This window comes from Phycodurus eques, chromosome 5, assembly GCF_024500275.1.
Source record: "Phycodurus eques isolate BA_2022a chromosome 5, UOR_Pequ_1.1, whole genome shotgun sequence".
NCBI classification, from domain to species: domain Eukaryota; kingdom Metazoa; phylum Chordata; class Actinopteri; order Syngnathiformes; family Syngnathidae; genus Phycodurus; species Phycodurus eques.
The window spans coordinates 19,222,734-19,239,977 of NC_084529.1; the positions used below are offsets into that span (position 1 = coordinate 19,222,734).

At 40.4% G+C, this 17,244-nt stretch overlaps 1 protein-coding gene across 7 annotated transcripts in view; it reads right to left on the minus strand.

Moving 5' to 3' along the window:
• Positions 1-4,669: 4,669 nt before the first annotated feature.
• mon2 (MON2 homolog, regulator of endosome-to-Golgi trafficking) overlaps positions 4,670-17,244 on the minus strand; it is a 45,360-nt gene continuing 32,785 nt past the window's right edge. For 2 of the 7 annotated variants that reach the window (XM_061677951.1, XM_061677955.1), the window contains exons 27-34: positions 16,597-16,740; positions 15,460-15,477; positions 12,591-12,719; positions 11,103-11,293; positions 6,391-6,451; positions 6,171-6,294; positions 5,860-6,067; positions 5,171-5,685 (exon numbers count right to left, since the gene is read on the minus strand). In XM_061677951.1, coding sequence (XP_061533935.1) covers positions 5,433-5,685; positions 5,860-6,067; positions 6,171-6,294; positions 6,391-6,451; positions 11,103-11,293; positions 12,591-12,719; positions 15,460-15,477; positions 16,597-16,740 — 1,128 coding nt within the window. In that variant the 3' untranslated portion in view covers positions 5,171-5,432. Of the gene's footprint in view, positions 5,686-5,823; positions 6,068-6,170; positions 6,295-6,390; positions 6,452-11,102; positions 11,294-12,590; positions 12,720-15,459; positions 15,478-16,596; positions 16,741-17,244 lie in introns of all 7 variants that reach the window. The other 5 variants (XR_009768630.1, XM_061677952.1, XM_061677954.1 and 2 more) reach the window with 5 other exon arrangements.

The following is a 17,244-nucleotide window of genomic DNA, read 5'->3' on the forward strand; positions in this document are numbered from 1 at the left end:
TCAAAAAAAAAGGAGGTACATTTACGTTGATATCGAGCTTTGGTCATTTAAGACCGGAGTTTATGCCAGCATCGAAGGAATGTTTTTTTTTGCTTTTTTGGCAACACTTAATCCAAATGCAGAAGCTGCTTCATTCTTTCAATTTTAACATGTGAACGTCTTTCTACGCTTGTTAATGTTGCATGATGCCGTTAAAGACTAATTAAAACTTAATATTGGCATTGTTGGTTTTGATTAGTTTATTATTTCTGTTTATTTTCATGACCAAGCTTTTCTATTGGCAACAGTTTGACCCTGCAACTGATTCTTACCATATTGGACGTTGACATTCAGAGTTTCCAACTAGACGTGTGTGTACAGTAAAAACCCCTTGCGAAAATCAACCAGTAACCGACGCACACACAAAAAAGGTTTGCAATGTGAAAAAAATTCTGCAATGCACTGAATCAGTCAACTGCGTTATTGCGAGGGACCACTATCGGTTGTTTGCAACATTGATGTTAGTTTTGTTAGCCCAACTATGGCATTTTGCATTTTATGTTAGCATTAAGCTAGCAGACGTTTGTAAGGCAAGTTAATGGGGGTCGGTGAAATACACGTGCAATTCCCCCTGTTTCATTTTTTGTGTTAACGTAACCTTCAAATGGGAGTGTCAAACAACTCGAACCCTCCCGTTAGAGGTAATTTTATATCCCGATAACGATGTATATCTCAATATAGTATTCTTGGGCGAGATGCGGGGTACACCCTGTACTGGTCGCCTACCAATTGAAAATATCTGGTGGTAGTATAACATTTTTTTGTTTTTGTTTTAAATAAATGCAGCAAAAGCATGCCTCCCAATGGACTACAGATGTAAATTAGCTTTCTGCTAAATCTGGTGCAAATATCACTTCATGTCTTTTGATTTTGATAAATGTAAGTACTCTTTGTTCATACACTAAAAAACAAAACCCAAGAAGAGATAAATATCATATCTCGGATATATACCGTTATATTGAACATCTCCAAAAAGGAAAATTAAAACATTCTTCGTATATTATATATATTCTGTCATATACAAAGAAACCTAAATGGTATTTGCAAATGCCGAACCATGACTATGCATGGGTTCACTGTACTAGTTGTTACTGTGAGTCAAGCATTCACACTGACAAGTGCGAGAACTCGTTCTTATCCGGCCACATTTTGCAGTATCAGTACAGATGCTAGTGGCCCCGAGAGTGGCGCGGAACCACCACGGCACTCTCGCGACTGTGAAATACTCCATGCAAATCCTCTCGGAAGGTCAAACGCGCCATCCAGTCGCAAGTGAGCGGCGCGCTCTCATCCGAGGGGGCGGTAAAATCTCATCATCCATTCACGAGACCACCCGAGCGCCCTCACTAACGCGCAACGGGGTAGCCAGATGCTCCTGGGCGGCAGAAGCGTGTATTCCAACACACGACCTCCGTCGGCAGTCCGGCGGCTGACCTCGAGTGACGACACGACGGCCCCCTGGGGTGGGGGGCATCATGTGGCTCGCCCTCCCAAGCGCTAACGCGGAGGCTGTCCAGATTTAGCATAATAATCTGATTATTACGCCAACAGCTGCACGCATGCTCCATCTCGGAGTCTGCCCTTGCTTGACTTGAGGGAGGTTGCGCTCAGTATCAGTAACTCATTCCCTACTTGCTATAGAGGGATTTTTAATATTATGGTGGACTTTATAGTTCTATCATCAGACCAAACAGTTTTCAAACACTACTAAGTACTAAATGCGTCGTTGCCATTGTAAAATTACAATGTACCTGACGAATGTCAGCTGGATAGCTTGCTTTTCTTGTGACCACCAGTTGTTTGCTACTTTTCCAGATGCATTGTGGGTGATTCTGAAAGTTTGCGAAAGAATCACTGAATTAAAATATTTATACCGTGCAGTTTTTTTTATTCAGTATATAGTAGTTCAGTTGTATTTAACTATTTAGAACCATACAGTTGCATTTACTCTTTTAGAGCCGTTTGGTTTTTAAACATTTTGGTACAATTTGTATTTAATGGCATTGGGAGTGCCATCAATCCGTTCATAGCAACATTAAGTGGTCGTTTTTAATTAATTATGTTTTAATTTTCAGTTTGATATTAAACTTGAATAGGGAGTAGCATTAAACAGTTTGAAGCCTCTTGTTCAAAGCTTTATTCCCTTTGCCAACCTGCTGCTTGTTGTCTAGTAAACTGTGTTGTGTTCACTGCCACCACACAATGCTCATATCTCAAATTTTTACTCGCAGGTCAAAGCAAAAAGCAAAAAAATAAATAATCATCCAAACGGCGACTCATGTTAAAACATTTAAGTTAGGATCACTCCCATCTCAATGCACCACTATGTCTAGGAATAAAAGCTCTGGTATGTTTTTGACGAACACTCGGGCCTACTATGCTGCTGTATTTTAGTGTTGGTCATTTTGGTGGTTCTTGGAGGGCAAAGTATGTTCTGAGGTGGCGTAAAAGCTTTTAGAAGCACTGATATTGGGTATATATCATGTACATTTGAAACTCTCCAAAATTGCATAGTCGCAATAGTGATAGAGAGGGACTCCAAACACAAGGACACGAAGCAGGTCTGTGAAGGCAGCAGATGTATCGTGGGCGACGCGACCCACGTCACTCGTCTCCACATAGCAACAGCGCCGTTGACCTAGATGCCTTCCTTCTGCCACGCCAGACACATTGTGGGGTGGTGCATAAATTACACACACTCCACTCGACCCCCCATCTCCTCCCAGCGTTAAGGCACATTTTTAGAACACGAGCCACCATTTTTGGTCTAATATTTATTTATTAAAAAAAAAAAAAAAAAAAAAAAGCAAACACGGAAGTTGTAATTTGTCCCACGGCCATGAACTACTTTATTTCATCAAATGTGGTACAGTTATTATCATCTAATTTTTTTAAAGAAAAAGGGCAAAATGAGTTATTTGTTATTCAACTGAAATACTAACATGGTACAGAACTATCTTATACAACATAATGTACATTTTGAATGTATAATTACCTGGAAATGGTGTCAAAAGGCGTGAAGGAAACCAGGGAAGAGGGGGGGGGGGGGGGGGGCTTCTTTCCCGGCCGACCGGCGACGAGAGCGAGGCTAGCACTAGCAAGGCAGTAGCTTGCGCAGTCATCTCTCCATAGCGGGCACAGTCACAACCCAAACAACAGCACAAACTACTACCTCAGCCAGTACGCGGCCCACAACAGGCGACCCCCCCCCCCCCAAAAAAAAAAAAACGAAAGAAAAAGAAAAAAACGAAGAGTAGACGTGGCGTATGGGGGCGTAAAAATGTCGTCAAAAAAGACAAAAGGAGCGAAGTGGGCTCCATTTTGTGAAAGCGTGTCGACTCGTCCTTCCTTCCTTCGTGGTTGTGTGCTGGACTCACTGTGTGATGTGTGCCTTGCCTTGCTTGCCTGCGGGGCTTTCGCGCTCGTGCGTGGACTTGAAATAAAAGAGCGAAGCCCCGCCCGCCCACGCAGAGCTGCTCATCCCGCCCCGCCCCGCCCCACCTCGTATGACCCACATTCAGACGAAGCGCAACCCGGAGTTGCGCACTCACGGGCCTTGGAATGACGTTGGTGCACTGACTGTATGGATGTGTGGATGATAGATTAGATTAGATAGATAGATAGATAGATAGATGACAGATGGCTGATAGATGAGTGGTTGATAGGTAGATACATTGATGCATTACAACATGCATTACACGCAAAAATAAATAAATAAATACATTACATGATAAATATCTCATCCTGAAAACCCATGTACTGCTGGTCCAAAAAGGAGTAGAAGGAAGTTAAAACATATGATTGGTTAGATACTGTAGCTAGCTAGCTGGAAAGATAGATGGATAGATGGACCGATGGCTGGGTGGACGATTGATTAGACAGGTACACAGATGGAAGAATAGATGGTTAAATATGGACCAAAGGATGGATGGATAGATGATTAAGATATATTGATGGATAAATTGACTGACAGATGGCTGATTGATAGGAAATCGATTGTGAATAAATGGAAATGCACGGATGTACTGAGTGATGGGATAGATGGATGATAGAGGGATACGTAGATTAATAAATACACATACGGATACAGCAGATAGATGGATGGATAGATAGAAAGATGAATGGAGATAAATTGCTCTCTTGTTCTCTGGTCTCTTGGCCACTTGTTGCCAGGCAGAATTCATCTGGCTCAGGTGTAACTGGCAACGAGAATTTAAAAAGACAAATTACAGAAATTACTAAGATTTTATGGAAATTTAAACTAAAGCAAAATTACATTTGTTTCATTTGATAGAATGTTTATCACTGTAGGGTTACTGTATTGATTTTGCTAATTTTCACATTACAAATGTTATTTTTCTCAAATTTTATGATTGCGCACAAGTCAAATTCCTTGTTCATGTTTGCACATTTTTGGCTATGGCGCTTTATTTGGGTTGGTATTCATTAACTTTAGTATTACATACACAGGAGTATTGTTCAGTATTTTATTTTATTTTCTACTCTTAAAGGTCTTTACCTAAAAATTAAACGCTTAAAAGACAATGTTTCATTTTCACCTCATAAAAGCACTTGACTCTATTGTGATTATTACATTGTCATGCGTATACAAAGAGAGTGCGAGGCACACTGATTGTAGAATTGTCCCATTTATTTTCAGTGAGTACGTCCCTTCACAGATGGTTGGCTAAAGATGACATGGAATGTTGCAGCTTAGATTTATTTCCTTGCATAAAATCGTCACTGTTGGAAAACAAAAACAAAAAAAAGTTCACTTTCAGACCAACCAGGCCCAATTTTCTCTCCTCGTTTCCTCACCAACCTCATGCTGTACATACATTGAGTCTGGTCAGTCTAATTATGAGAATGGAGGGAGGAGAACAGCTGGACACCCAATGACCAATCATCTGCTTTTGGCCTTCAGGTCGTCGCCTCAGGTCATTGTGGATGTGGCTCGAGTGGAGTTCTTTTGAGTGTGTGTGTGCACTTATAAAGCACCTGGATCAAGAAGACACATTCAAGATTCCTTCATTGTTTAAAAAGAAGGCAAAAAAGAAGTCAGGAATCTCCATTGTGGAATCTGGAGATGGGGGGCTGCATGAAGTCCTTAAATGGCCCCAGGGCCTCCTTCAGGGCCGAGCTCACTTCAGAGGAGGAGCATGTGATGCACTCCACCAGAGTGGGGTACAAGGCGATCACCTGAGCCCACGTGTTGTCGTCCACTGTGGAGGGAGGAAAGAAAAACAAATTAATAGCGAGGGAAAGCAATCTAAAAAATCATCCCCACAGGCACATGGAAATGAGTTTAGCTCAAAATGAAGGCCGACAAATATCTTGAAAGGCACCTCCAGATCACAATTTTGAAACGTGTCTCAAATTCATCTGCTGAGGCGTTAAAACAAAGAAAAAAATTCAGTCATTGACCTTGTTGGGAACAAACCAGATTGGAGTTGAAACTTGAAAGTCATTTGACAGATTGGTCCCAACTGTACTCTTGGCACATGTAAAGGAATAAAAGATGCTGGCATTGTGGGACTTTTCATATTCAAAGTGTGACACAGACCGTTTTCAGGCTGAGTCTTCTTCAGTGAGTCCATCAAAGTACTGATGGCCTTCAGGACAAAAATAATCTCTGTCACCTGTTGCCTGAAAAGAGAAAAATAAATAAATAAAATAATTGTCTAGCTTGTCTATTAATCCTGCAGTGGAATTTCTAATGGTAAATGGCCTCTCTATAGCAAGAATTTTAACCGATAGCAGGGATGAGTCCAAAATATTTCGTACAATCACAAGAGGTTGTATGAGGAGTTGAGTGTGAACCTGGGCAGGGGGCAACGTCCGCTCAGGCGCTCATCCTCGACGTAGCGCTGCAGGACATCCTGGGACCTTTTGAGGAGCACAGAGAGCGCCATGCGCGAGATGAAGCCCTCCTGCGGCGTGGATGCCTTGTTGCTGAAGGAGAACTGCAGCAGTGTCTCAAAGCACACCTTGGAAAACTCCTCCCGCATGCGCACGTCGATCTCGGCCTCTGTCGAGAGAGAGAGAGAGAGAGAGACACAACAACTTGTGTGAAGGATACACTGAGAGGAAAATATTTTATTTCAAGGTCAGCCCTACAAGTCATATCTCACCTGTGAATGAAGGCGACTGTGAGTGGATGGAGCCTTTGTTGAGCATAGCCATGATCTGACCCACAAAATCTTTGGGGATGAAATTGGCAAAAGGTAAAATTTCCGTGCTGATCAGCTGGACCACCTAATAGAAGAAGAAAACAACTTATGAAGTCACAAACTGACTGGTCTTCACAAATCATCATAAACTGTGTATTCCTATTTATATTTATTGATCTACCTCCACGTCAATGGCTTCATTCTTCTGAAATTCCTGAATGGACAAGTTATCTGGAGACGAGCTGTAAAGCACACCAACAGTGAGTGTGATTAGGGCAGCTGTGAAAACATTCATAGAAACTGGTCTGGTACACAAAAAAAGGACGGGTCGGACTTGGAAAAATTAATTAATGAAGATCAATATTGTGTCAGAGACTATCTTGAATCTATATACAGTAATCAAAACCAGCGAGAGATGTGATTAGTAGACCTGATTAGTAGACCTGATTAGTAGACCTAGTTTGCTGCTTTAAACGGGGTGTCACAGAAATTATAAAACTCATTCACTGCACAGCTATATACCTGTATGTTAAATATACATTTTAACTCGGTGGGCTGGCAGTGAATGACTCTGTTAAGTGAATTTTGAGATTTGTTTCTAAATAAGTAACACATGTTGGAAGGTAATTGCTGCAAACATGCAAAGACCGAGAACTATGTAGTTAATTGCAGAGATGCAATGTCAGGAAGAGAATTGTGGATTTGCACAAGTGTGGTTCATCCTTGGGTGAAATTTCCAGGTATGTGAAGGTGCCACGTTCATCTGTTCAAACAATTATACACAAGTATAAACACCATAGGAATGTCCAGCCATTATACCGATTCGGAAGGAGACGGGTTCTGTGTCCCAGAGATGAACGTGCTTTGGTGGGAAATGTGCTGATTTTGCAACCCAACAACAAAAGCAAAAGACCTTGTGAAAATGCTGGCTGAAGCTGGTAAGAGTGCGTCATTATCCACAGTGAAACGAGTACTGTAACGACATGGGCTGAAAGGCCACTCAGCCAGGAAGAAGCCATTACTCCAAAAAACCATCAAAAAGACAGATTGCAATTTGCAAATGCACACAGGGACAAAAACCTTAATTTTTGGAGATGTGGTCTGACAAAACTAAAATTGAACTGTTTGACTATAATGAGCATCATTACGTTTGGAGAAAAAAAAATGGACGCTTGTAAACCTGAGAACACTATCACAACTTTGAAATACAGGGGTGGCAGCATTATGCTGTGGCATTGTTTTCCTTTAGAAGGGACTGGTGCACTTTACAAAATAGTTGGCATCATGAGGAAAGAACACTATATGGAAATACTCAAACCAAATCTTTAGACATCAGCCAGAAGTTAAAGCTTGGGCACAAAAGGGTCTTCCAAATGGATAGAGTCAAAACATACTGCCAAACTGTTTATAAAACGGTTTATGGATAACAAAGTCACTGTTTTGGATTGGCCATTGCAAAACCCTGATCTCAATCCTATTGAAAATTTATGGGCAGAGCCCAAGCTCAGTTATATCAGTTCTGTCTGGAGAAATGGGCCAAAATTCCGGCCAACTATAGCGAGAAGCTTGTGGAAGGATATCCAAAATAGTTTGACCAATGTCATACAGTTTGAAGCCAATGGTACCAAATACTAATGACATGTATGTACATGTGTGACTTTGATGTAAGTAATGAAACATTATCCCCCAAAAAATCCTTCTCTCATTAGGGTGGCATTTCACAAACAAAAATAATTTTGGTAATCCTAATTGACCTAAAACAGGAAACGTTTAGTCTGATAACATGTCAGACAGTGAGAAAAAAGTATTTTTATATATTGTGTGTAAACATCTGGATTCAACTGTATATCATTAAACGTTTTTTCAACATTTCAGTTTTCCTGATTTTTGGGCATGGCTAAAACGGGGCCGGTGTATCATGAGTCGCCCCTCCTCCACTATATAAGAACTTAAGCGCCTTCGTTCACATCAACGGTTATCTAGCGCAACTGGGACGTGCAGTTAGCTAGCTAACTTTGCCTACACCCCGAAAATGCATCTTCCCTTCGGATAGCCCGCTGGCGAGGCCGCTTGAGCGCACCTCATTGTCACAGAAAAAGGCGGAAAAGCGAGAGGGGGAAGAAAAATAAAAGGCAGACTTGACAGCCGGCATGTGGACCAGGGCTTTGGGCTAGTGTGGTGTGGTCGCTTTAGAGAACCTCATTGTTGCAGACGCTCAGATTGTTCGAGAGCGGAAAAAAAAGCCTGACTTCATGATTTTGGAACCTCATTTTGTATACTTGGTGATTTTTTTTAATCATTCAAATTTGGCAGGGCTGTTAACAACAGCCTTCTCTGTGGTGTGTCTAATTTACATGATATTTATTTTCAGCTTACAGGGACCTTGAGTTTGGTACACATTTTCAGCTTTTCCATTACAAAATATAACATCACACTTATAAGCACCCTTATGAACCCACTTTCTTTGGACATGCAGACCATTATCAAGCATCAATAGCGACATGCTTATCATTTCAGGAGCAGTAAAATAAAAAATAGACATTTTACTGCATGCTTTGAATGGGGAAAAGAAACTCCAATTGCATTAGTTAATGTTTATACAAATGAAAATGAGACCACACGGACAACAGACCAAACCAAAGCTCCAGAAAAGAAGAAACAGTGCTGAAGTCTTGGCTCTTACATAAGCTCCCTTGGCAAGCACTACTTTGGAAAGAAGAATGTCAGGACACAACAGACGCACATGTGCCAACTCTCAAGACAAACCAAACCAAAGCTCCAGAAAGAAACAGAGCAAAGGTCTTTACTCTCAGATTAGCTCCGTTGGCATACAGAATGAGGTCCTTTTTCTTTGTACTTATGAAAAGACAATATTATGCTTTACTGTATTTTTTTTTTTTTTTATCTTGAAACTCCTAATGTGTTAAATTTGCACTTAGTTTTCACTGAGCTTGATGACTGCACAAGGTGTCTGAATACCACTCTGCAAATAAAGTGAAGCACCCGTCTGACGACCTCTCACCTGTTCATTCAGCTGAGGGACAGGCACTGAACTTTTTAACAGGACATTTTTTTGTCACTAGGAAATAATGTGTCATTTCTATTTGGGAAGCTCTGCCGTTTTAGACTCCTTTAAGTATAGGAGAGGGTACATTTTCCATTGTAAATGGTCTGGAAATATCGGACCCATACCATCATACTTTTCAGCACTATAGTGGACCTTTACAAACCCACTTTGTTTTGACATAAACACCATTATCCAACATCAATAGCGAGACACATCATTTCAGCAGCAAGAAAGCCTAGCTGAAAAACAGTCAAAGGTGGGAAAATTAGCACTATCTGATGGACAAAAATTTAAAACCAGTCCAAATTCCATTAGTTTATGTTAAGATGAGGGCTACATAAAATGACAATCATAATAATAATATCCTAGCCATACCTTCATGCTTACGAGCACCTTTTTGCTTGCTCATGTAGTAAGGGTAGAGCTAAATACACTAGTGGCATTTATTGATCGGTTGATGCCAAGGAACTATGTTGAAGTGACTTGAGGTGGTTTATTAGACAAAAGCAGTTGTTTGCCAGCATCATGTGGTATTGTGGTGCCAAAGAGCTATGTTGAAGTGAGTTGAGGCGTTTCATTTGGACAAAAGTAGTGCTTTACCATCATCTTGTAGCATCTATAGGAAATACGCTATATGCGGAACGTCATGTGACCAAACCCGGAAAACCGGATAGCTGACTTCCTATGTATACTATGCTAACGAGCATGATTAGGGTTTGATTACATGATTGTTTGAAGCCGAAGTTGCTAAAATTGTGTTTTAATTATGGCTGTTGTCTTGGACCAAAAGTTAAATACATGTATTTCTTTGATTTATACAAATATGATACAATATATGTAAACACAAACGAAGCCTATACATCAAACACTTTAATCTTTAGTGGTTATACCGGATTATTAACCTTTTTTGGGGGAGGCATTAATTACTCATAATTACTTTTCGTCATTTGTGGCAGGGCTCGGTCAGAACAGCATAATGCATAGTAAGAATATTGTTGAAATAAAACAAAAGCGCAAAATCAAAACCTATAGATTTGCTGATTTACGACAGAAAGAAAATACTTTCCGGCATTTGTGGTGCTTGTTAATGTCAGGTCGCAGCTGCACTGTGTACCGTGTTGTGTTCTTCATCTTGGTTTTGTTAATCGACAAATTACTGCTGAATCGTACTGCACCAGTTGATGGAAACGTGGCTTTCGAGGTGCCTTCCGCTGCTGGACTCGCACTGCCTTAAGCCACTTTACTTTGTTACAGTTGGCTCATGCGTTTTATTTACTTTGGAGCCTGGGCTGACTTTATGAGACTCGTGTCATGTTTCACTGAGAGCATTCTTGGAATAAAACCTCTTGGAATAGAGAGGCACTTTGCTGCTGGAGCAGGGCCCGAGTTGATTCTCTCCCTCTTTTATGCCTGTTGTACACAATTATTTTTACACTGCTATATGTAAAATGGATGGATGATTAATGTATTGTAACAAATATAGCGTCAATGGTGTGCGTTCACCGCCGGTTGTGATCATGGCAAAGATGAGCCGAAATGTAGCACTTATGCTATCGTGGCTTTTACGTGAGGAAGCAGCAGTCACGTTCAAGACTGGGGAAAGGGTGCCAATTCGGGATGCCAGTGTTACAAACTGAGCAGGCGGTAAGCCATGTTAAGTTATTCTACTTGAGATATGTACTACTTCAACCATATAAACTGTATTTAGGCAGTGTTTCTTTAACGTACTACTTGTGGTACTACACTTTTAGAGAATCACTGCTATAGATAAATTACCAAAATGGCTTTTAAATGACCATCCCGATCGCATGTCAAAATAATTATACCTTTTAGTAAAAAGAAAGTCTTTGAAGGCGTTGGCCAGCTCGGGCCACATGGTGTCAAACTTCCCAGAGGAGGAGTGCTGGCGGGCCACTGGCAGCCCGATGGACAGAACCTTGAGCAGGGAGGAGACGGCCAGCTTCCAGGTGCTCTCGGACGGACAAGCATACTTCAAACCCAGAGGCATTCTCAGTGTCTGGTGGAGGATGGGATGAAAAAGAAACAGCTTATGATACTAGGGCCATGTCGACAACAATGCAGATATTAAAACAATAAATATATATATATTTTTTAAATAAATAAAACCCCGATTTTTCCATGCGTTTTGTCCACACAAACATACTGTAGGTGTTTGTCTTTAAGGGGATTCTGCCGTTATAAAATGTGGAAATAAACCAATTTAAAGCTACTCCGAGGGAACATATGTGGTAAGTAGCTGAAATTTCATTCATTAAAACCAAAACGTATATTCCTTGGCAGCCCTCTTATCAGAGAACAGCTGGTCATGTTGTTATGGAGACAAATAGGGGTGGGCTTGACAGTTAGGTCCATCCGCGGGGAACCTTTTTCACAATTTCTTGGCAAATTAACTCTCTTTGGTTTGATGTTTCCTAGAAACAAAGCACTTAAGGGTAGTTTCTTGAAAAACAGGGGGGGAAGAAAAAAAAGGAACTACTACTAAATGAGTGGAAAGCGTCAAACACCTGCGGATGAAATTATTATGATTTGTTTATAACAGCTTAAGTAGTAACCCAATGCGGCATGGCCAAAGTTTTCCTTTTGCTTATGTCAGCAGATGGAAAACACCTGCTTTGACTTGACTAATGGAAAACATCGTCATTTAACTCGACGTGAGCGTGCTCGCCAAACAGTTTTCCAGCTCAGCATTATTCCATGTTCTGGTTTGACTTACAAAACCAGCTTTCAATGGGAGGCCATCAGTATAAAGTACAATAGTGCCTTCAGATACAAGTGACCCGACTGACCAAGTTGTACAAGATACAAGCTGCCGTTAGGCTTTTTTCTTTCTTTGACTTGCAGACATAAATTTGAGATAACAGCACTCTTTGGTAGCAGTGAACACAACTCACTTTAAAATAGGCTCCAAGCTGTTTAGTGCCATTCCAAGTTGAAGTTTACTGTCAAGCTAAATATAAAACAAGATAATTATGTCATATGTTTAAAACAATCACGACTTTGCCTTACAAATATTTTGCTAGCTTAATGCTAACAAACAATGCAAAAGACGTTAGACATTTTAGTGGTCATCTGCTGCTACAGATGTTGTGTGAGCAGCAGAGTCTGTAGTAGGTGTTTTCATCTTGTCAGTACTCTCTACAGGTAAATTGCGCTGTGATTCAGGCATTTCTGGCTCTCTGTTACATTACAGGATAAGACTGGTGGCCACTTAAATAGACTATCCAAATGGTGATACAAACAACAATCTGTCCGATTCTAGCACCCGTGTTTAACAGTCAATTCTAATAGCCCACCTTGATGATGCTCTGCAGGACCTTCTCGTTGATGACTGCCTTGTGGCATGCTGTTTTATGGTACAGCTCCACCAGCACTTCCAGCGAGCGCTCAGCAAAGGGCACGTAGTTTAAGGCAACCCACTCTGCCTGCAGCGGGGGGATACATTTAAGACACAAAACAAGAGCAACATAAGCAACCAATCTTAAAATGAGTGCTACAATTAATATTTAACACATTTCATCATATTAAGAATAACAACAATGGGAATAGTTAAGACACATTTTGCATGAGCACAGAAGTTTCACACATACACGCTGGTGTGCAAAAAGTAATTATCGCTGTACTCGTGTACAATTTTATGTGACAAGAGATAATAAAGCTCAGCTTTGATTGACAATGTCGTGGCGGTATGAATTTAATACAGTTTACGATTTTGCCGACTGTGGTCGTATGATGCAACGCACAACCACAATAAGCATTGTGTACATATATAATTAATACCTCTCTGACACTGTCACTCAAAACGGAGCCATAATATAGGCTGTGCAGGTGGACCAGTCAGCACAGGTGTCAAACTCAAGGCCCAGGGCCCATATCCGGCCCACTAGAGCAAATCAAATGAATCTACTATTTGCTAATTGGAACAATTTTCATTTTGGCAGAAAACCTGCATATTTTCTTCGATTTTACAGATATTGCACAGGTTTTAAAAAAAAAAAAAAATTATAAACACAAATTGAGCAATAGTTGCATACTTAAATATATGGTGGTTGTCACTATTTTCTGTGACTTCTGATTTCAAATTAAATTTGTTGTGAAAAAGCAAAATCAATATATTATACTAAATGCAGTGGCAACTGTGTACACATAATAATATGATGGGGCGATTATATACTTAGGATTTTCAGTCATAAGAGCCTTGTTAGAGTGTTCATAACTGCGATTTGGCCCTCAATGAAAATGAGTTTGACACCCCTGAGTGAGTTTATAGAGTAGTGGAGTAGGTTGAGTCATGCGGCCATAATCACCAGCTACAGCTCCCACAAAAAAAAAAATCAAGAAGAGGAAGAAGGCAAAAATAAACAAATACAATAAACTGGTATCTTGGCGAAACAAGTGTTCCAATCTTAAAATGTACTATTTTGATTGAAAGTAAAAAAATAAAGAAAACTAAAAAATGAAAAGACCTGAAGGACTTCTAAATGATTTTGCAGTATCTTACTGAAGATGCTGGTTTTGAAATTATATAAAATATATATATTATTTTATAATTATTCTATAAAATTATATTATTGATTATCACATACTGTATATATATATTTGGGGTCATTTCATCTCTTTGTTCTCGTTCAGTAGCAACGCTGCATATGGCCCTACCATAGCCAGCAGATGGTGCCATTTATTTTGGGGGGGGGGGGGGGAAACATTCACACTAAATTTCATCATTAATGAAGCAGTGAGCAGTGAGTCAATTCGGAAATTACGTGACGAAAACAAAAATTGTCATTTGTTTTTACGCATGCAACGTGACCCAGAAAAATATTCTAAATAATTGTACATACATTTGTTTTTTTTTTTTTTTTTTTTTTTTTTTTTTTGTTTCTTGTATGTAGCCTACATAACTCAATGGTGTTTTTTTTTTTTTTTCTAGGGACGCACCACCTTTTCGGCCACCCAAAATTTTCGGCTGAAATCGGCCCAAAAGTGCACTTTCGGTTTTTGGCTGAAAGACTTTTGGTGCCGAAACAGGATGTTGTGATGGCGCAAGCTAAATCCGCAGCCAGCGCGCGCTTCTCTGGATAAAGCTCAGAGGGGCCACCAACGACGACATGGTGTGCTCCGTGAGTGTCTCAGTCTCGCTGTTTAGCGGCCACGACAGTCCGTCAAAATATACTCTTAAATAATGATGTGCGGCGATAAAACAAAGATGCATATCTAAAAATAACTTTTCCTTGATAACTTTGGAGACCCGGTCAATAGACTTTGATAGAGTGCATTTGTCCATGTTTGGACAGACAATACGAATAGCAAATAACCCTGAACCAAACATACGGCATCAATAGAACCATGCCAAGTTAGGTTGAGGCACACAGCACATTAGCAGCAAGACGCAACAAGCGCTAATGTTTGCAGCCTACAACTACAGCCGTGGGAAACTACTGTTTCTTGCGAGACTTTACAAAACCAAAATAACTCCACACTGTCGAACTTTTCGGACCTTTCTTGTCAACGATGTCACCATGCACCCCCACCCCTATTCAAAAACAATAAACAAACTGTATCGCAAAAGATATGCTACAAGTCAGCACAGTTGAAAATAAGGGATTCAAGAGCATGATGAAATTAATGGACCCTCATTAACATCTTCCTGGGCGAAAATTGGAATCGGAAAACTTGAAAGCTTTTGCATGGTCAGATTATACATTTTATTTGTCTTATACAAGTTCCATAATGTTCCATGTTATGTTGAACTTTTTATAGAAAATAAATATTTAAATCAAAAGGTTAAGAGTAACAGGGAACATTTAGAACCCGGACATTGTTGCAAATTTCAATTTTACATCTCAATGAGTTTCTTCCTATTAGTGAAATAAAGGGGGGGGGGGAATAAAAGCTTAAAATGGATTTAAATGAGCTCAAGCAGAGTCGCGATACCGTGAGGCTAACAAGGGGTGCCTTTAAGAACCACACAAACACCAACAAAAACACAAACATTGGGCAAAGATGACAATGCATAGGAAGTTAGTGGCAGGTAGAGTGTGGAGTGAGCGAGAGGCTCTCATGCAGTGTGATCGCTCATCCCGCCCACCCAGGAGAAGATGGAATACACGAGCAGTAGTACAGTATGACAGATTACAAATACAGGGAATGGATGATGGAACTCACCGGCGCAAAGAGCTGGATCTAAAACGGTTATCCAATCAGTGAGTAGTCCCAAGAAACAAAATGAGAAGAGATCGCAATTAAAGTTTCAAGTTCAAATTTGTTTGTTGTCTCAATGAGGTCAAGTCATCCAGACATATTTATGAGGAAACATTCAGTCTGACGGGCGACCGGACAATGTTGGGTGAGAGTGATAAAGACCACCTGCAACATTTGTTTGGCCCGGCAGGCATTAAATTTGACCCTCTTACTTAATGTAAAAGCAGATCAAGATTAGGGTAGGGGTTGAGTGTGTCTGAAATCAGACAGAATTGGGGTTAGGTACTGGCAATGTTTATTAGCATGATTGTCTCAGGCTGCCAGTGTTAAGATGACGACGAGAAAGCACATGCTGAATTTTAAAACTTAAGTGGAACTTCCCACATCAAACACACAATGCAGATTTTTTGGGAAAGTTGAATGAAATGCAAATTAATCTGTTTCAGGCTGCAACTGTTGGCATCAATAAAATGTTTGTTAATTGTATATGCAATGGTTTAAGTGACAGTTTAACATTCCTAACTGTTGTAAAAGTGTAAAACGACTGCTGTAACTTGGAAACAAAGAGTGTACTTGTCATTAGCTCTTAAAATGCAGTGATGCACGACATTACTGCTTGTGACTGGGAGAAAATGGCTAATTGGGACCAGTTTGGACATTTTCAATCAAGGGTGTTATTTTAAGGGGATAGTAAATTTACACTCTTATACAAGCTATATGCCGACTAAGGTACAGTGTATCAAAGTGTAATTTCTTCAGTGTTGTGAGGAGTGTACTCACTTTTGTGAGATACTGTCCATACGTATACGAAGATTTTCTACCATTGTGACATATTTTTTCCAAACATTTATTATTGGACGACTTAGGAGGTTCCACTATACAATACATTCAGACACAAGCGTGAGCCAAGACTCGTATTCTAAACGATGCTGACTCAAGATCATTTTGTTCATGTTTTCAAGGTGGTTTAGAGCAATTAAAAAGGGAATATGGTTCAAGATTACAAATGGGTGTCCCGGATAACCAGTCAGGCTTATGACACGTTATGATGAGGGGCGCATGAGACAAAAAAATAAGGCACAGTTGTTCATTAAACGATACCTGGTTGTATTTGGCATTGGCCACGTGTTTGGTTTCCATCCTGCCGTACTGCGGAGGCTTGCAGGAGAACTCCACGAAGAGTAGCAGCTGTTCAAAGATGGCCGGGTACATGACCTGCAGGTTCTCTGGGCCCACACAGATGGCCTGCAGCGGGGAAGGAAGGGAGGAACAAACACTGCTGACATCCACCGAGGAGACATCATCATCATACATCGTTTAGCAAGCCCCATATGCTGTTTCCCGAACGGAATGTGACATCATTGGAAGACATTGGTGTACTGTTGAAGTCACAACTGAACAATTGGTTGTGCTTACATTTTCAAACTTTTTAGAATTAATCTTTCAAGAGGATCCTCTTTAGGAATTGGAAGAACTCCCCTATTACTCTCGGGAGGTAGTAACTGGAAAATAATCAACAAAACATTACTTTTAAAGCATAAATAAGTGCGAGAGTCACTCAATGGCTAGTCTAACCATCTTGTGTTCAAGATACCGTACTTCCTCTTATCTTTTATTCTTCTCGGCAGGAGAGTTTATTTACTAAACTGCACTGAGAAGGAGGTGTAGACCTTGGTTATTTTCTCAAAGACAAACGTTGGAACTTTGGCAATAGACTAGATGCCAATACTCGAAGGCAGAACTTCCAAA